General features: G+C 46.1%; 1 protein-coding gene across 1 annotated transcript; it reads left to right on the top strand.

Moving 5' to 3' along the window:
- The first annotated feature begins 1,143 nt into the window (after positions 1-1,143).
- Positions 1,144-8,624, top strand: LOC144676851 (class I histocompatibility antigen, F10 alpha chain-like). Its single transcript, XM_078537173.1, has 5 exons — positions 1,144-1,455; positions 1,980-2,081; positions 5,156-5,188; positions 5,475-5,523; positions 7,259-8,624. The coding sequence occupies exons 1-4, from the start codon at positions 1,284-1,286 to the stop codon at positions 5,519-5,521; spliced, it is 354 nt and encodes a 117-aa protein (XP_078393299.1). The 5' UTR covers positions 1,144-1,283; the 3' UTR covers positions 5,522-5,523; positions 7,259-8,624.
- Positions 8,625-16,883: the final 8,259 nt, after the last annotated feature.

Genomic DNA, 16,883 nt, shown 5'->3' with positions numbered 1-16,883 from the left:
GGAGAGAGAGAGGGGGGGTGGGGGGGGAGAGAGAGGGGGGGGTGGGGGGGGGAGAGAGAGAGGGGGGGGTGGGGGGGGAGAGAGAGAGGGGGGGGTGGGGGGGGAGAGAGAGAGGGGGGGGTGGGGGGGGAGAGAGAGAGGGGGGGATGGTGGGGAGAGAGAGAGGGGGGGATGGTGGGGAGAGAGAGAGTGGGGGATGGGGGAGAGAGAGAGTGGGGGATGGGGGGGAGAGAGAGAGTGGGGGATGGGGGAGAGAGAGAGTGGGGGATGGGGGGGAGAGAGAGAGTGGGGGATGGGGGGGGAGAGAGAGTGGGGGATGGGGGGGGGAGAGAGAGAGAGTGGGGGATGGGGGGGAGAGAGAGAGAGAGTGGGGGATGGGGGGGAGAGAGAGAGAGAGAGAGGGGGATGGGGGGGAGAGAGAGAGAGAGAGTGGGGGGATGGGGGGGAGAGAGAGAGAGAGAGTGGGGGATGGGGGGGAGAGAGAGAGAGAGAGAGAGAGTGGGGGATGGGGGGGAGAGAGAGAGAGAGAGAGAGAGTGGGGGATGGGGGGGAGAGAGAGAGAGAGAGAGTGGGGGATGGGGGGGAGGGAGAGAGAGAGAGTGGGGGATGGGGGAGAGAGAGAGAGAGAGAGAGAGAGTGGGGGATGGGGGGGAGAGAGAGAGTGGGGGATGGGGGGGGAGAGAGAGAGAGTGGGGGATGGGGGGGAGAGAGAGGGGGGATGGGGGGGGAGAGAGAGGGGGGGGGATGGGGGGGAGAAGAGGGGGGGGGGGATGGGGGGGAGAGAGAGGGGGGGGGGATGGGGGGGGAGAGAGAGGGGGGGGGATGGGGGGGAGAGAGAGAGGGGGGGATGGGGGGGGAGAGAGAGAGAGGGGGGGGGATGGGGGGGAGAGAGGAGAGGGGGATGAGCGGTGGGGGAGAGGAGACGGGGAGAGGGGAATGCGGATGGGGGGGAGAGGGGGTGGGGGTGAGTGAAGAGGGGAGAGGGGGAGTTTAGAGGAATGGAGGGATTAGGGGGATAGGGATGAGGGGGTTTGAGAGTGTCGGAGGAGTGGAGCCACAGTGAGAGTCGGCGAGTGGGTGGGTGATGTGGAGAGACTGGGAGTTGGCGAGTGAGCGTGTCGTAGTTCTGAGGTTTGTCTCTGTTCCTGTATTAATACTTTCTCTCTCTCTCTCTCTCTCTCTCTCTCTCAGTTCCTCCAGCCGTGTCCTTTACCCGTCTGGTTAACAGTAACAAGCTCTCCTGTGTTGCCACTGGGTTCTACCCTAAGGCCATCGAGGTGGAAATGCAGAGAGATGGGGCCAAGGTCGAGGAGATTCATTCCACTGAGGTCCGGCCCAACCATGACGGCACTTACCAGATCCAAAATTTAATGGAGTTTGACCCGAAGGATCAGGCCAAGTTCTCCTGTGTGGTGGATCAGGGTGGGCTGAATGGGAAGATGGTCATGTTTTATGGTAAGATTGTCCCCCATTTTGTGGGGATCCAGTCTCTGTACAGGAGAGAGTTTCAGTGCTGAGCTGTGTGAGGCTCTAGTCTCTCTCTCTACATGAGAGAGGGTCAGTGTTGAGCTGTGTGAGGATCCAGTCTCTCTCTGTACAGGAGAGAGGGTCAGTGCTCAGCTGTGTGATGATCCAGTCTCTCTCTGTACAGGAGAGAGGGTCAGTGCTGAGCTGTGTGAGGATCTAGTCTTTATACAGGAGAGAGGGTCAGTGCTGAGCTGTGTGAGGATCCAGTCTCTATACAGGAGAGAGGGTCAGTGCTGAGCTGTGTGAAGGGTCTCTGTGTGTCCCGGGATATTACAGTTTGAGTGGTCTCACTGTATCCCGGGATATTACTGTGGGACTGGGCTCAGTGTATCCTGGGATTTTGCTCTGTGATGGAACTCAGTGTATCCAGGGAAACTACAGTGTGACAGTGTTCAGCGAATCCTTATGTCTGATCTCTGGTATGTGACTCTCCCATTCGCTCTGTCTTTCAGAACCAAAGGCTGACTTCATGGTCCCTATTATTGTTAGTGTTGTGATTGCTGTTCTGCTCGTCGCTCTCGCCATTGTTGGTTTCGTCTTCTACAAAAAGAAAGGTAGGAATTGTGGAGAACATGGGCAGGTACACGCTGGGGGAAGGGACTCTGGGTGCTGGAAGTGTGGGAGGGATTGGGGAACTAGGGTGGATTACAGAGACATAAGATGTAGTGGGCATAGGGCGGCACTGGGGGCAAGAAAGTGTCGATGTTGGGGCCCAGTGGGATGAGGTGGTGGGGTCGGGGGAGGCGGAGGGGGTTGGGGGTGAACTTTAGGAACTACAAGTTGTGGGGAAACTTCAAGATGTCAAATAATTAAATTGGGAGAGTGATTCAGTAAATGTGTGAGTGAAATGTGGGTGGATGGACCAGTTATGCTGTGTGGCCCAAATAAGCATGCTTTATACAAACACATAAAGTAGCCATTGTACGAATTGCAAACATAATTCACTTTGGAGGGTTTGACATGGTAGACGTGGCTGCTCGACCTTCAGGACCAGCAACTAAATATACTCAGAAATAGGATCAGGAAAATGGTAGAGAGGGTGGTGTAGCCTGAATGATTATGGATGAAATCCCTTCAATGATAAGAGGAGGTATAACGAGAGGTAGGCAGACAGTGGAGACATTATGGGTTAAATTAAGAAACAGAAAAGGATTAAGACTTTAGTGGGAGTTGGCACATTGGTAACAGCTGTAAAGCTGGGGCCTGTATAAATGCTGCGATTGGGCAAGTATGTAGCAAAAGGCAGGGTGGTTTAATGAGAGATTTTAACTTTCAGTGAGATTGGGATAAGCAGGATAGCACATGTCAGAAGGTAGTGAATTTCTCGAATGTTTCTGGCTAGTTTTCTAACACAACATATATCCTAGAATAGATTACATTGGCACTCTAACAGTGTTTGAATGTTTATCCAGTAATGGTCATACTAGGATTGGGTTCTTGTAGTTCTGAAAGCGAGAAACACGAACCAGCTAAGATTCTCGATTTGGGTAAGACTGACTTCAGTGGATTGTCCACAGTAAACTGGGCAAATCTGTTAATGGTAAGTTCACACAATGTCAGGAGGAGGTGTTGAAAAAGGAATTTCATGTGATACAAAACCAATTTAGACACCCAAAGGACAAGAGCTGTACTTGCATAAAAAGCCAGCCGTGGACAATTGAAGAGAGAACATAAATCTGAAAGAAAAAAACTTACAAAATGCAAAAAATTGCACAGATCCTGCTAAATGGGAAAGGTACAAAGAACAACAAAGATTGAGAAAGCAGGTAGTGAGAGCTACAAAAATAGACCTGTGAAGAAATTTGCATGGAATATCAAAATCAACACACAAAACCTCTATAGTTACATTAGGGAAAAGGAGTGTGTTCAGAAACATTGTGGGCCTTTAGAAAACTGATAACTGCGATAATGTTAATGGAAATAAGGAGAAGGTGTAGATGCTGAATGATTATATGGTGTCAGTATTTATAGTAGAGGAAGGGGTCAGCATGTCAGTGAACTGTTATAGTATCAGAGACGGAATCATCAAAATTCACAAAAGCAATGTCACAGTATTGGAGAAATTAATAACACTAAATGGTGACAAAACCCCAGGAGCGTTGCACGTGCTGGAACAATAATTTCCAAAATTCTCAGCTGGATAACCATTCCATCAGATTAGAAAATTACACCTCTCTCTACGCTGTTTAAGATTGGTGAGAGGGGGAAACCGGAGAAATATGGACCCATTATGCATTGTGAGGAAATGATGACTGTCTATGATTAACTTTTCTGTCTTTTCTGTTGGTCAGAGAGAGCCACATGGTTTTGTAAAGAGATAGGTCATGTCAAGTTAACTTGAGTGAACTTTTTTGAAGAGGTGATTAAAGTGGTGGCCTGGGGAATGTCCATGGATTTTATTTATATGGACTTTGAGAAAGCATTTGATGAAGTCCCCCATGAGAGGTTATTAACTAAAGCTGAAACTCATAAAATTGGAGGGAAATTATTTTAACTGGTTAGGAAATTGACTGAATGGCAGGAGACAGAATAGCAATAATGTGTATGGTGATAATCTAATTGGCAGGATGTGACTAGTTATGTCCTGCAAGGATCTGTGTTGGGTCTGAACCATTCACTCATGACTTAGATGATGGAATAGAAAACCACATCTCCAAATTTGTCGATGGTACGAAGATCGGCATCATTGCCTATAATGTAGATGGAAGTGTAAAATTAAAGAGACGATAAATTAAGTAAAACTGTAGCGAGAGGATTTCAATGTTCGCAATTCGAACCTACAAAGGTAGATTATAAATGGTGATAAACTAGAAACAGTGGAGGTTCAAAGATGCTTGGGGAGCCAGGCCCAGAGATCATGAAAATGTCCTGGACAGGGAGAGAAAATAATCAGAAAGGTGAATGGAATGCTGCTCTTTCTATCTGAAGGGAAAGAATCCAAGGGGGTAGAAGTGATGTTTTAGCTTTACAAAGCCCAGGTTTGACCACACCTGGAATACTGGGAGCAGGTCTGGGCCCCTCACCATGGGAAGGAGGGAGTGCACTGTAGATTTACTAGGATGACTGCACAAGTTAAGTTTCGAGGAGAGATTAAACAAACTGGGAATGTATTCTCTGCAATCTAGAAAGTGGAGAGGTGGTTTGATGGAAATTTTCAAGATAATAATGAGAACAGGGAGCAGGGAGAACTTATTTTCAGTGGCTGGGGAGCCTAGGACTAGGGGGGATCATCCAAAAATTCGAGCCAGATCTTTCAGGAGTGAAATTAGGAAACACTTCTACACACAAAGCGTGATAGACATTTGGAACTTGCTTCCACAAATGACCATTGTCAACTTTAAAACTGAATTGATTTTGTGAGTCAAAGGTATGAAGTGATATGGGCAAAGTGGGGGGGAGGGGGGATCAGTGGAATGAGATTGCAGATCAGCCATAATCTCACTGAATGTCAAAACATCCTCTATGAAGTAAATGGTCTCTTCCTGTTACTATGTTCTCATCTTCCTATGAGTGGTGGTCCGGACAGGCAGGGAAGTGGCTGGGAAAGATAAGATGGTCACGATTTTCCACCTCTTTCCTCTCTGAATGTCAGTCTCTGGTCACTAACGGAGACTTCCTTGTTTTACAGCGGGGCAGAAGACTGGCTACAATCCGGCAAAGAGTAAGTTTACCTCAAAACACCACATCTTCATCTAACTGTGTAAAGAGCAGGAAACATTGCTCATTCTGTGTCTGTACTGGGACCAGTTTACTGTTCTGCCTTCATCAGCATGTGACCTCTCCCTTTGCCTGTCTGTGTGTGTGTTGTGTGTGTGTCTGTCTGTGTGCATGTGCCTGTGTGTGTATCACCTTCATCCTCTTGTGTTTGTATGTGACAGCCTCTGGCTCTCTGTGTCTGTGGCTCTCTGACGATAAACAGTTTTTAATGTTTGTTCTTCCATTAACAGCTTCTGATAAAGGGGATTCCTCATCATCTTCCTCTGCCAATGCCTAAAGGTATGAACATCACTCATCAATAGTGTGAGCAGTTTGTGCACTGGCCTTGAAACTGGAGTTTTACTGTTGGTGTTAACTGTACAGTCTCGGGGTGGAATCTGAGTGCAGTATCTCTCTCTCTGTGTCTCTCTCTGTGTCTCTCTCTGTGTCTCTCTCTGTGTCTCTCTCTGTGTCTCTCTCTGTGTCTCTCTCTGTGTCTCTCTCTGTGTCTCTCTCTGTGTCTCTCTCTGTGTCTCTCTCTGTGTCTCTCTCTGTGTCTCTCTCTGTGTCTCTCTCTGTGTCTCTCTCTGTGTCTCTCTCTGTGTCTCTCTCTGTGTCTCTCTCTCTTCCGATATGCATTAAAGACCGGATCATACAATTTGACACTAAGTTTTTGGACTGGCCTCCTGGAGTTGTTGATCTGAGGCTGGAGATATCGTGGGTAACTGGATGCGGGGTGGGGGGCACATTTCATAGCATCTCACCTGCATGTGGCCTCCAGTCAGCTGCTGAATTTTATTTCAAGGAATTAAGTTTTCACTGGGGTCTCATGTTCTCTTTCCCCTGAGATCCAATGGGTTATGGAGACCAAGGTGTCTGATAGGTTTTTCTGGTGTTTGGGTGGGTCTGGGGTGGCTTTTGTTGCTGGTGTTTGGGGGTCTGATGAGATTTTCTGGCATTTGGGTGGGTTTGATGGGGTTTGCTGCTGGTGTTTGGGTGGGTTTGATGGGGTTTGCTGATGGGGTTTGGGGGGCCTGATGGGGTTTGTTGCTGGTGTTTGGGTGGGTTTGATGGGGTTTGCTGCTGGTGTTTGGGTGGGTTTGATGGGGTTTGCTGCTGGTGTTTAGGGGGGTTTGATGGGGTTTGCTGCTGGTGTTTGGGCGGGTTTGATGGGGTTTGCTGCTGGTGTTTGGGGGTCTGATGGGGTTTGCTGCTGGTGTTTGGGCGGGTTTGATGGGGTTTGCTGCTGGTGTTTGGGGGGGTTTGATGGGGTTTGCTGCTGGTGTTTGGGGGTCTGATGGGGTTTGCTGCTGGTGTTTGGGTGGGTCTGATGGGGTTTGCTGCTGGTGTTTGGGTGGGTTTGATGGGGTTTGTTGCTGGTGTTTGGGGGTCTGATGGGGTTTGCTGCTGGTGTTTGGGTGGGTTTGATGGGGTTTGTTGCTGGTGTTTGGGTGGGTTTGATGGGGTTTGCTGCTGGTGTTTGGGTGGGTTTGATGGGGTTTGCTGCTGGTGTTTAGGGGGGTTTGATGGGGTTTGCTGCTGGTGTTTGGGCGGGTTTGATGGGGTTTGCTGCTGGTGTTTAGGGGGGTTTGATGGGGTTTGCTGCTGGTGTTCGGGTGGGTCTGATGGGGTTTGCTTCTGGTGTTGGGTGGGTCTGATGGGGTTTGCTGCTGGTGTTTGGGTGGGTCTGATGGGGTTTGCTGCTGGTGTTTGGGTGGGTCTGATGGGGTTTGCTGCTGGTGTTTGGGTGGGTCTGATGGGGTTTGCTGCTGGTGTTTGGGTGGGTCTGATGGGGTTTGCTGCTGGTGTTTGGGTGGGTCTGATGGGGTTTGCTGCTGGTGTTTGGGTGGGTCTGATGGGGTTTGCTGCTGGTGTTTGGGTGGGTCTGATGGGGTTTGCTGCTGGTGTTTTGGTGGGTCTGATGGGGTTTGCTGCTGGTGTTTGGGTGGGTCTGATGGGGTTTGCTGCTTGTGTTTTGGTGGATCTGGTGTGTGTGCCTCACTCTGTAACTATGCATTTTATTTCTCTTCTCCAGTGGCCTCTTGTGTCCCGCTGACGTTCCAGGGAGTTCAGTCAACAGTCAGCACGAGGAGTTGATGAGAGAATCGGGGGGGTGGGTTTTCATTGAAGCGGTGATTCGACATCTGTACCTCTGAAACTGAAGGGGGGTGGGGATTTATAGGTAATGAAATGTGTGCGCTTTCTGTTATTGAATTAGTTTGATTTTACTGCACAGACTCTGGGATACTGGGCGGAATTTTCCATTCTGGAGACTGAGTCCAGTGGCGGGAACGGAAGTCGGAATGACTTCTGTTGAAAAGCTGTGGGGCGGTGCCGTGGGGAGGGGTGGGTGTTGCTGGACACGCGAGATCTTGCGCTGTTCAGCTCATTAAATACCCATCCGGGAGGAGCACGATGATTCTCATTGTGGCAGGAACCCGACTCTCAGGATCCTGACTTCAGAGGCTCCAACGAGCCAGTAACTCTCCCACTTTGCTCCTTGATTTACCACCACAACCCAAGTCATACCCCGGATTCACCCTTCCCCTGTGCCAAGCCTTGGTGTGGTGTGTGTGACAGGCAGCTGATATCTCTCAGTGACGGTGTGAAAGGAAGTTAAAAGCAGCTTCTACTGACCTGAAAGTCCAGGAAGAAGTCTCCCTTGCCACTTTTATGTACAGTCATGAAACAATGTTCTAAATTCCCGCTGGCGGAATGCTTAATTTGGAGGGGGAGCAAGATTCTGCTGTGTTGGCCTTTTAATGAGCATTCGTGAGATGCAAATGGGGTTCCTGACATGGCTCCACGGGACCCTCGACTCTCCTTTAAGCTGCTATGACAGTCAAGAGAACAAGATTCCAAATGAATTTCCACCGTCAGGAATCTGAGTATTTTGGGTCTCCCTCCAAGTCTTGCTCCCTCCCCCGCCCGCCCGCCACGATTGCCGTCCGCCACGATTCCCGCCACTGCTGGGAGTGGAAAATTCTGCCCACTGATCCATTCATTGATTTCATTTTGGGGGCTTGATTGCATTGTTGCATTTTAACAGTTAAATCTCTATAATTACCTGTGAGAGAAAGGAGAGAGATTCAATCCGGGAGTGATCCTGATCTCAGTTTCTGCTTAGATTATCAGGTGCACTAACTGGGTCTGGAGGTCCACTTGCACTTAGTCCAATTGGCCCTTCATGTCATAGGGCCTGCCAGTACAGGGTGCAGGGGCTTGATTCTCGAGACCTTCAGTCCCAGTCGGGATTGTAGAAGGGGGTTGGGGGAGACTGTCCTGGGGCAGAGAACATGTGCGGATTTATTTTTTGCTTGGAGGTTGCTAAAGGTGACTTGATCAGTACTTGCAATTTTGTATTTTCTTCAATTCCAACAATAAATGAAGTTTGAACTCCAGTCTCTGTCTAATGCATCTAATGTTGAAGGACATTCAAATCTTCTAACAGTGAAATTCCCAGGTATCGAAGTGTTTGAAGAATTTGAGTTTAAAAGTGTGTAATTATTTCAAACTTCTGGGAACTACAAGACATTAACATGGCAACAGTTAGAATGAGAGAAATCGACCTGAGTTAATGCCAGAGAGCGAGAGACTGAGTGAATTGTGTGAAAACAAAATGGCCGTCACAGCAGCAATGAATGTGTGGCTGAAGCTCAGGATGAACTGGGAGGCTGCTGACGTTGTAGAGGCACTTGAGAAGTTTAATAAGAAGTGCAGGTTGACATTTAGTAGTTTTCTAAAAGACACAAGCAAAGAGAAAAATGTTGCTACATCCTTTTGTGGGCAGGAGGGTAAAGATTAGACCTGTTCAATTGTAAAGGGGGTACAGAAACAAAGTTAGGGGCTAATGTAGATCTTTGAAGGTGGCAGGACAAGCTGGTCAGGCTGATTTTTTTAGAAAAAACTTAGCATAGGAAATGTCCCTGAGTTAAATGCAAAATACTGCGGATTCTGGAAATCTGAAACAAAAACAGAAAATGGTGGAAAAACTCAGCAGGTCTGACAGCATCTGTGGAGAAAAAGACAGAGTTAACGTTTCGAGTCTGCTGAAGAAGAGTCATACGGACTCGAAACGTTAACTCTCTTTTTCTCCGCAGATGCTGTTAGACCTGCTGAGTTTTTCCACCATTTTCTGTTTTTTGTAAAGGGATGTCCCCTACGATTAGGAAATCCTTAATGTTGCAACAAGTATTGGCCTATTAGTCTAACATCTGTTGTAGGGAAATTAATAGAATCTGTCATTAGAGACACCGTGACTGAGCACTTGGACAAGTATGAGCTGATCAGAGAGAGTCAGCATAAGAACATAAGAAATAGGAGCAGGAGTAGGCCATTCGGCCCTTCGAGCCTGCTCCGCCATTCAATAAGATCATGACTGATCTTGTGTTTCAATTTCCACATTCCCATCTAAACCCGATAACCTTAAATTCTTGTTAGGCAAGGGAATCAATCTACCTCTGCCTTAAAAATATTCAATGACCCCACCTTCACCACCTTCTGAGGCAGAGAATTCCAGTGTCGCACAACCCTCAGAGGAAAGATTTTTCCTCATCTCTGTCCTAAAAGGGCAACCCCTAATTTTAAAACAGTGACCTCTAGTTCTGGACTCACCCACAAGAGGAAACATCCTTTCGGCGTCCACCTTGTCAAGGCCATTCAGGATCTTGTCTCCTTTAATCAAATCACTCCTCACTCTTCTAAACTCCAGTGGAAATAAGACAAGTCTGTCCAACTTTTCCTCATAAGACAACTCAGAATTGAAAAGAAGTTTGGAACTCACTTTCGCAACAGCAATTGATGCTGGATCAGTTGTAAATTTCAAATCTGAGGTTGATAGGTTTTTGTTATTCAGATATTAAGTGATTTGGGTAAAAGGTGGGTATATGGAGTTAAGTATCAGCCATGATCTCATTGAATGGTAGAACAGGCTTGAGGGGCTGAATGGCCTTTTTTAAAAAAAAAAAATCATTCATGGGATGTGGGTTTCGCTGGCTGGGCCAGCATTTATTGCCCATCCCTAGTTGCCCTTGAGAAGGTGCTGGTGTGCTGCCTTCTTGAATCACTGCAGTCCATGTGGTGTAAGCACACCCACAGTGCTGTTATGGAGTGTGTTCCAGGAGTTTGACCCAGTGACAGTGAAGGAACGGTGATATATTTCCAAGTCAGGATGATGAGTGACTTGGAGGGGGACTTCCAGGTGGTGATTCCCATCTACCTGCTGCCCTTATCCTTCTAGATGGTAGTGGTTGAGGGTTTGGAAGATGCTGTCTAAGGAGCCTTGGTGAATTCCTGCAGTGCATCTTGTAGATGGTACACACTGCTGCTACTGTGCATCGGTGGTGGAGGGAATGAATGTTTCTGGATGTGGTGCCAATCAAGCGTGCTGCTTTGTCCTGGACTGAGTCCAGCTTCTGAAGTGTTGGGGGAACTGCACTCATCCAGGCAAGTGGGGTGTATTCCATCACACTCCTGACTTGTGCCTTGTAGATGGTGGACAGGCTTTGGGGAGTCAGGAGGTGAGTTACTCATCGCACGATTCCTAGCCTCTGACCTGCTCTTGTAGCCACAGTATTTATATGGCTAGTCCAGTTCAGTTTGATCAATGGTAACCCCCAGGATGTTGATAGTGGGGGATTCAGTGATGGTAATGCCATTGAATGTCAAGGGGCGATGGTTGGATTCTCTCTTGTTGGAGATGGTCATTGCCTGACACTTGTGTGGCGTGAATGTTACTTGCCACTTGTCAGTCCAAGTCTGGACATTGTCCAGGTCTTGCTGCATTTGGACATGGACTGCTTCAGTATCTGAGGAGTCACGAATGGTGCTGAACATTGTGCAATCATCAGCGAACATCCCCACTTCTGACCTTATGATGGAAGGAAGGTCATTGATGAAGCAGCTGAAGATGGTTGGGCCGAGGACACTACCCTGAGGAACTCCTGCAGTGATGTCCTGGAACTGAGATGACTGAACTCCAACAACTACAACCATCTTCCTTTGTGCTGGGTATGACTCCAACCAGCAGAGAGTTTTCCCCTGATTTCATTGACTCCAGTTTTGCTAGGGCTCCTTGATGCCACACTCGGTCATATGCTGCTCTTCACCTCGGGAATTCAGCTCTTTTGTCCATGTTTGAACCAAGGCGGTAATGAGGTCAGGAGCTGAGTGGCCCTGATGGAACCCAAACTGGGCATCAGTGAGCAGGTTATTGCTAAGCAAGTGCTGCTTGATAGCACAGTTGATGACCCCTTCCATTACTTTATTGATGATGGAGAGTAGACTGATGGGGCAGTAATTGGCCGGGTTGGATTTTTCCTGCTTCTTGTGGACAGGACATACCTGGGCAATTTTCCACATAGTCAGGTAGATACCAGTGTTGTAGCTGTACTGGAACAGCTTGGCTAGGGGCGCGGCAAGTTCTGGAGCACAAGTCTTCAGTACTGTTGCTTCCTGTTCCAACAACCAAGCTGGTAGGTAAAACTAAAAAAATAACTTTGTAGCTCTTTTCACCACCTTTGAACATCTCCAGCACTTTTACAGTCAAAAAAGTATTTTTGAAGTGTAATCACTGTTGTAATGTAAGAAACACAGCAGCTATTTTGCACACACAAATCTCCCACAAACAGCGATGTGATAATAACCAGATAATCTGTTTTTGTGATGATGATTGCAGGGTAAATATTGGCCAGGACGCCAGGGAGAACTCCCCTGTTCCTCTTCAAAATGGTGCCTGAAAACATCAATCTGAGAGTGCAGGCAGGGCCACAGTTTAACACCTCATCTGACAGACAGACTTCCAATAGTGCAGCCCTCCCCAAGTACTGACTGGAGTGACAGCCTAGATTTTGTTTCCATGTGCTGGAGTGGGACCTGAATCTGCAACTTTCAGACTCCATGGCAAGAATTCCACTAACTGAGCCACGAGTGACAACATAACACATGGCTGAGCCCTAATTGTACTGAATAGTCTCCACTTGTTTGTGCTTCACTCCTCTCTTTCTCTCTGTCTCTTCCCCTTTCTCTCTCTTTCATTCCCCTCTTCAGTCCTATCCTCTCTCTCTCACTCCTTTCTCCCTTTTACTTCTCTTTCTCTTTCCCACTCCTTCCTTTCAGTCTGCCTCACTCACCTCTTACTGTTTCACTCCTCTTTCTCACTCTGTCCCAATCCTTTGACTCACACCTATCTCACTCTCCCACTCCCCTCTCGTTTTCTCTCTCACTCCTTTCTGAATCTGTTTCACTCCCCTCTACCTCTCTGTTTCATTCTCCTTTTACTCTTTCTCTTTCTCTCACTGTTTCAACCCCAACTTTCTCTCACTCTGTTTCACTCCCAGCTCTCTCTCTCACTCCTCTTTCACACTTGTTGTTCCACTCTGTTTTCTCTCTCTGCTTTCCCCAGTTTGTGTTTCTCTATCTCCCTCCCCTTGTGTTTATAAAATACTATTATGAAATTAAGAAGATGCTGGAAGTATTCAGCTGGTCTGGCAGCATCTTTGAAAAGAGGAAGAGTTAACACTCCAGGTCAATGACCTTTCATCAGAACTGGAAAAAGTTAGGAATGTAATAGGGTTCAAACAAGTCCAGAGGCAGGGGAAGTGGGGCGGGGGTGAAGGAAGAATAAAAAAACTGTGACAGAAAGGTGGGCTGGAGAGATTCAATGAAAGAGGGATTGATGATGCAAGGTACAAAGGATGGTAATGGGACAGGAAAAAAATGTGTGTAGAGGAATGAATGGGTTTAGCAGAACATTGCCAGTAGCTGCAAACTGAAAGAAATGGGGGCAGAGGTTATGATGTGAAATGATTGAATGCAATGTTTAATCCAGAAGGCTATAATGTACCTAATGGAAAGATGAGATGCTGTTCCTTGAGCTTAAACTGAAAGATAAACAAATATATCATTTCACCTGGAAGGAGTGTGGCTGAATAAAGGGATATTTTGGTCGAAGCTTTTTGAAAACCTTTGACAAAAAATGTTTTTTTTCAGCAATACTATCAAATGACTATTTGGAAGGAGTGCTTGTGGCCTTGGATGTTGAGGAGAGAGGAGGAAAATGGGCAGGTTTCACATCTCCTATGCTTGTGTGGAAAGGTGCCATGGAAAGGGAAGGGGGTGTTTGGGGATGATTAGTGAGTGAATGTGGGTGTCATGAAGGGAATAGTCCCTTCAGAATAAAAAAAGACTTGCATTTATATAGCACCTATCATAACCACAAGACATCTCAAAGTGTTTTACAGCTAATAAAGTACTTTTGGAGTGTAGTAATGTAGGAAAAGTGGCATTAAACAGCAATGTGATAATAACTAGATAATGTATTTTTGTGATATTGATTTCGGGATAAATATTGGTCAGGATGCTGGGGAGAACTCCCTGTTCTTCAAAATATTGCCATGGGATCCTTTACACCCACCTGAGCAGACAAAAGGAGTCCCGGTTTAATGTTTTATTCAAAAGGTGCCAGGTCCAACATAAGTACATAAAGAACCAAAATAGAAAATACTGGAAAAACTCAGCAGGTCTAACAGCGTGTGTGGAGAGAAAGACAGAGTTAACGTTTTGAGTCCACAGGGACTCGAAACATTAACTCTGTTTTTCTCTCCACAGATGCTGTTGGACCTGCTGAGTTTTTCCAGTATTTTCTGTTTTTGTTTCAGATTTCCAGCATCTGCAGTATTTTGCTTTTCTATAAGAAATAGGAGCAGGAGTAGGCCATTCAGCCCCTCGAGCCTGCTCCGCCATTCAATGAGATCATGACTGATCTTCTTGTGTTTCAATTTCCACATTCCCATCTAACCTCAATAACCTTAAATTCTTGTTAGGCACTCTACCTCTGCCTTAAAAATATTCAATAACCCCACCTCCACCATCTTCTGAGACAGAGAGTTCCAGTGTCGCACAACCCTCAGAGAGAAAAGATTTCTCCTTGATTCTGTCCTAAAAGAGCGACCCCTAATTTTAAAACAGTGACCCCTAGTTCTGGACTCATCCACAAGAGGAAACATCCTTTCCACATCCACCTTGTCAAGGCTGTTCAGTATCCTGTAACTTCAATCAAATCACCCCTCACTCTTCTAAACTCCAGTGGGAACAAGCCCAGTCTGCCCAACCTTTCCTTATAAGACAACATTGCGGCATTCCCTCAGTACTGCCTTGATTATTGTGCCCAAGCCCTGGGATTCTGCAATGCTGAAAGGGGAGGCGAGAGAAAGATGTATTTGGTGGTGACATCACACTGGTGATGGTGGAAATGAGGGAGGATGATCCTTCACTGTGACGTTGGGAACTTATTGGCATCCCCTTACAGACCAATAACTTTTAAAAAGAGATGAATTTCCAAGTGACCAATGCAAAGAATCTCAGAACAACATTTCATGGTCTAAGCCTTTCACTGTAACAAACAAACTAAAATCAACAATGATTAAAAATTATTTAGTATGCAACTAATACAATAAACTACAGAAAAAGGATTCCCGTTGACTTCTTGACACAACCAAAAACCCCACACCACATTTATATAATATGCTGCAATTTTAGAAGAGTTGTAGTCTTGTACATAAAGTCCCAAACTCCTTCTGGCTTTAACAGGATCACTTCCCCCTGCCCCACCAGGGTGAATCTTCCAGTGTCCTTTTAAACAAAGTCCCCACCACTCAATCCTCTGAGCATAATCGAATGGAGTTACATACGAATGTACAAACATGGAGCAGGATAAGACCATTCGGCCCCTCGAGCCTGCTCTGCCATTTAATAAGATCATGGCTGATCTGATAATAACCTGGAATCAGCATCCCGCCTACCTCCGATAACCTATCACCCCCTTGCTTACCAAGAATCTATCCACCTCTGCCCTTAAAAATATTCAAAGTCTCTGCTTCCACTGCCTTTTCAGGAAGAGAGTTCCAAAGGCTCACGGCCCTCTGATAGAAAAAATTACACCTCATCTCCGTTTTAGATGGGCGGCCCCTTATTTTTAAACAGTGATTTAAACTAGTTTGAGATTCTCCCACAAGGCACCGTCTGGCAACTCCGTGGTTTTGAACTCTCCACAAGCCTCATTTCTTTGAACAGGGTACCCATGTTCATCAGCACTTCCTTGGTGATTAACACAAAAACAGTACTTTCCTTCTGCCTGGCATAGCAGCGCCTGTTGTGGGTCTGTTTCCCCAAATCCCTCTGTCTGACTGACTATCTCTGAGAGTCTGTGCTAAACAATACCACCTGCCTCCTCCCTTGGGTCCAGGTGTTAAAGCTTACATCTTACTTTCAATAAGTTTGGATTTGCTTTCCTGTCTTCTTAACAAGCAGGACACATGGTTTTGTCTCTGGGCAGATTTAGTATGAAATCACATGGACTTGTCTAGGGGTAGGTCATGTAAGAGGTCACACAACTCTCTTCAAACTGTTCCATTCACCTTGAATTAAAGGAGATAGTTTAAAACATAACCGTCTTTAAAAGTTCAACATTCAAAACACAACACCCTCTTCTTTAGTGAAGACAGACACTAATGCTTATTCACAGTCATGGCCTCTATCTCCACAAGAAGATTTCTATTTTACTCCTAATGTCCTTCCTTTGAGCACCCTTTTACTATTTGTGTGTCTATAAGATATTTTCATGTTCCCTTCTATGCCAACTATTAACCTATCCTCATCATTTCTCTTTGTCCTTCTTATTCCTTTTTTTAAGTTCTCTGTACTTTCTATATTCAGCATGAACTTAAATGTGATGCTGACAATGCATTTATCATAAACTTAAGTTTTCTGTTTCATTTTAATCTCTATATCCTTAGATATCCAAAGAGCTCTAGTTTTAGATGCCTTATCTTTACCCCTCATGGGAATGTGATTAGCCTGAAGCCAAATCTCTTTCAAGACCTCCCATTGTTTAATGAGGTATTGTTTTACCTATTAGCTTTGGATACCAGTCCAGCTGGGACAGATTCCTGTTCAACTCACTGAAACGAGTCCTCATCCACCTGAGTTATTGCAAGTTTGATTGTTCCTTCTCTTTTTTCCATAACCACTCTAAATCTTACGGACAGAAAACAGCGGTTCGTGGTAAATGGTTATTTTTCAGACCAGAGGATGGTAGAGAGTGGTTTTCCCTAAGGGTCAGTGCTAGGACTACTTTTATTTTGCTATATAAATATCTTGGATATTGGGACGCGGAGTAGAATTTCAGAATTTTCTGATGATATCAAACTTGGAGGAGCAGCAAACAGTGAGAATGATACGAATCAGCTGCAACAGGACATAGATAGGCTAGCAGAATGGGCAGGTAGAATTTCATACGGAAAAGTGTGAGGTGATGCATTTTGGCAGAAGGGATGGGGAATGACATTATAGACTTAATGGCAAATTTAGTGTGCACAGGAACAGAGAGACCTGGACTTGCACATGCATCAATCTTTAAAGGTGATAGGACATATTGAGACTATGGTTAGCAGGGCATGTCAGATGTTGGACTGCATAAATAGTGGTATTGAATACAAATGCAGGGAAATTATTCTGAAACTTTATTTTAAAAAAGGACTGGCATTTATATATGACACCAGATGTCTTGCACTGGTTTACATTTTTTGAAGTGTGGTCACTGTTGTAATGTAGGAAGCATGGGAGTGAATTTGCACACAGCAAGATTCCACAAACAGCTATAT

The sequence above is a fragment of the Cetorhinus maximus genome, unplaced genomic scaffold (genome assembly GCF_964194155.1).
Source record: "Cetorhinus maximus unplaced genomic scaffold, sCetMax3.hap1.1 HAP1_SCAFFOLD_2013, whole genome shotgun sequence".
Lineage (NCBI taxonomy): Eukaryota > Metazoa > Chordata > Chondrichthyes > Lamniformes > Cetorhinidae > Cetorhinus > Cetorhinus maximus.
This window is presented reverse-complemented; position numbering and strand designations above follow the sequence as displayed.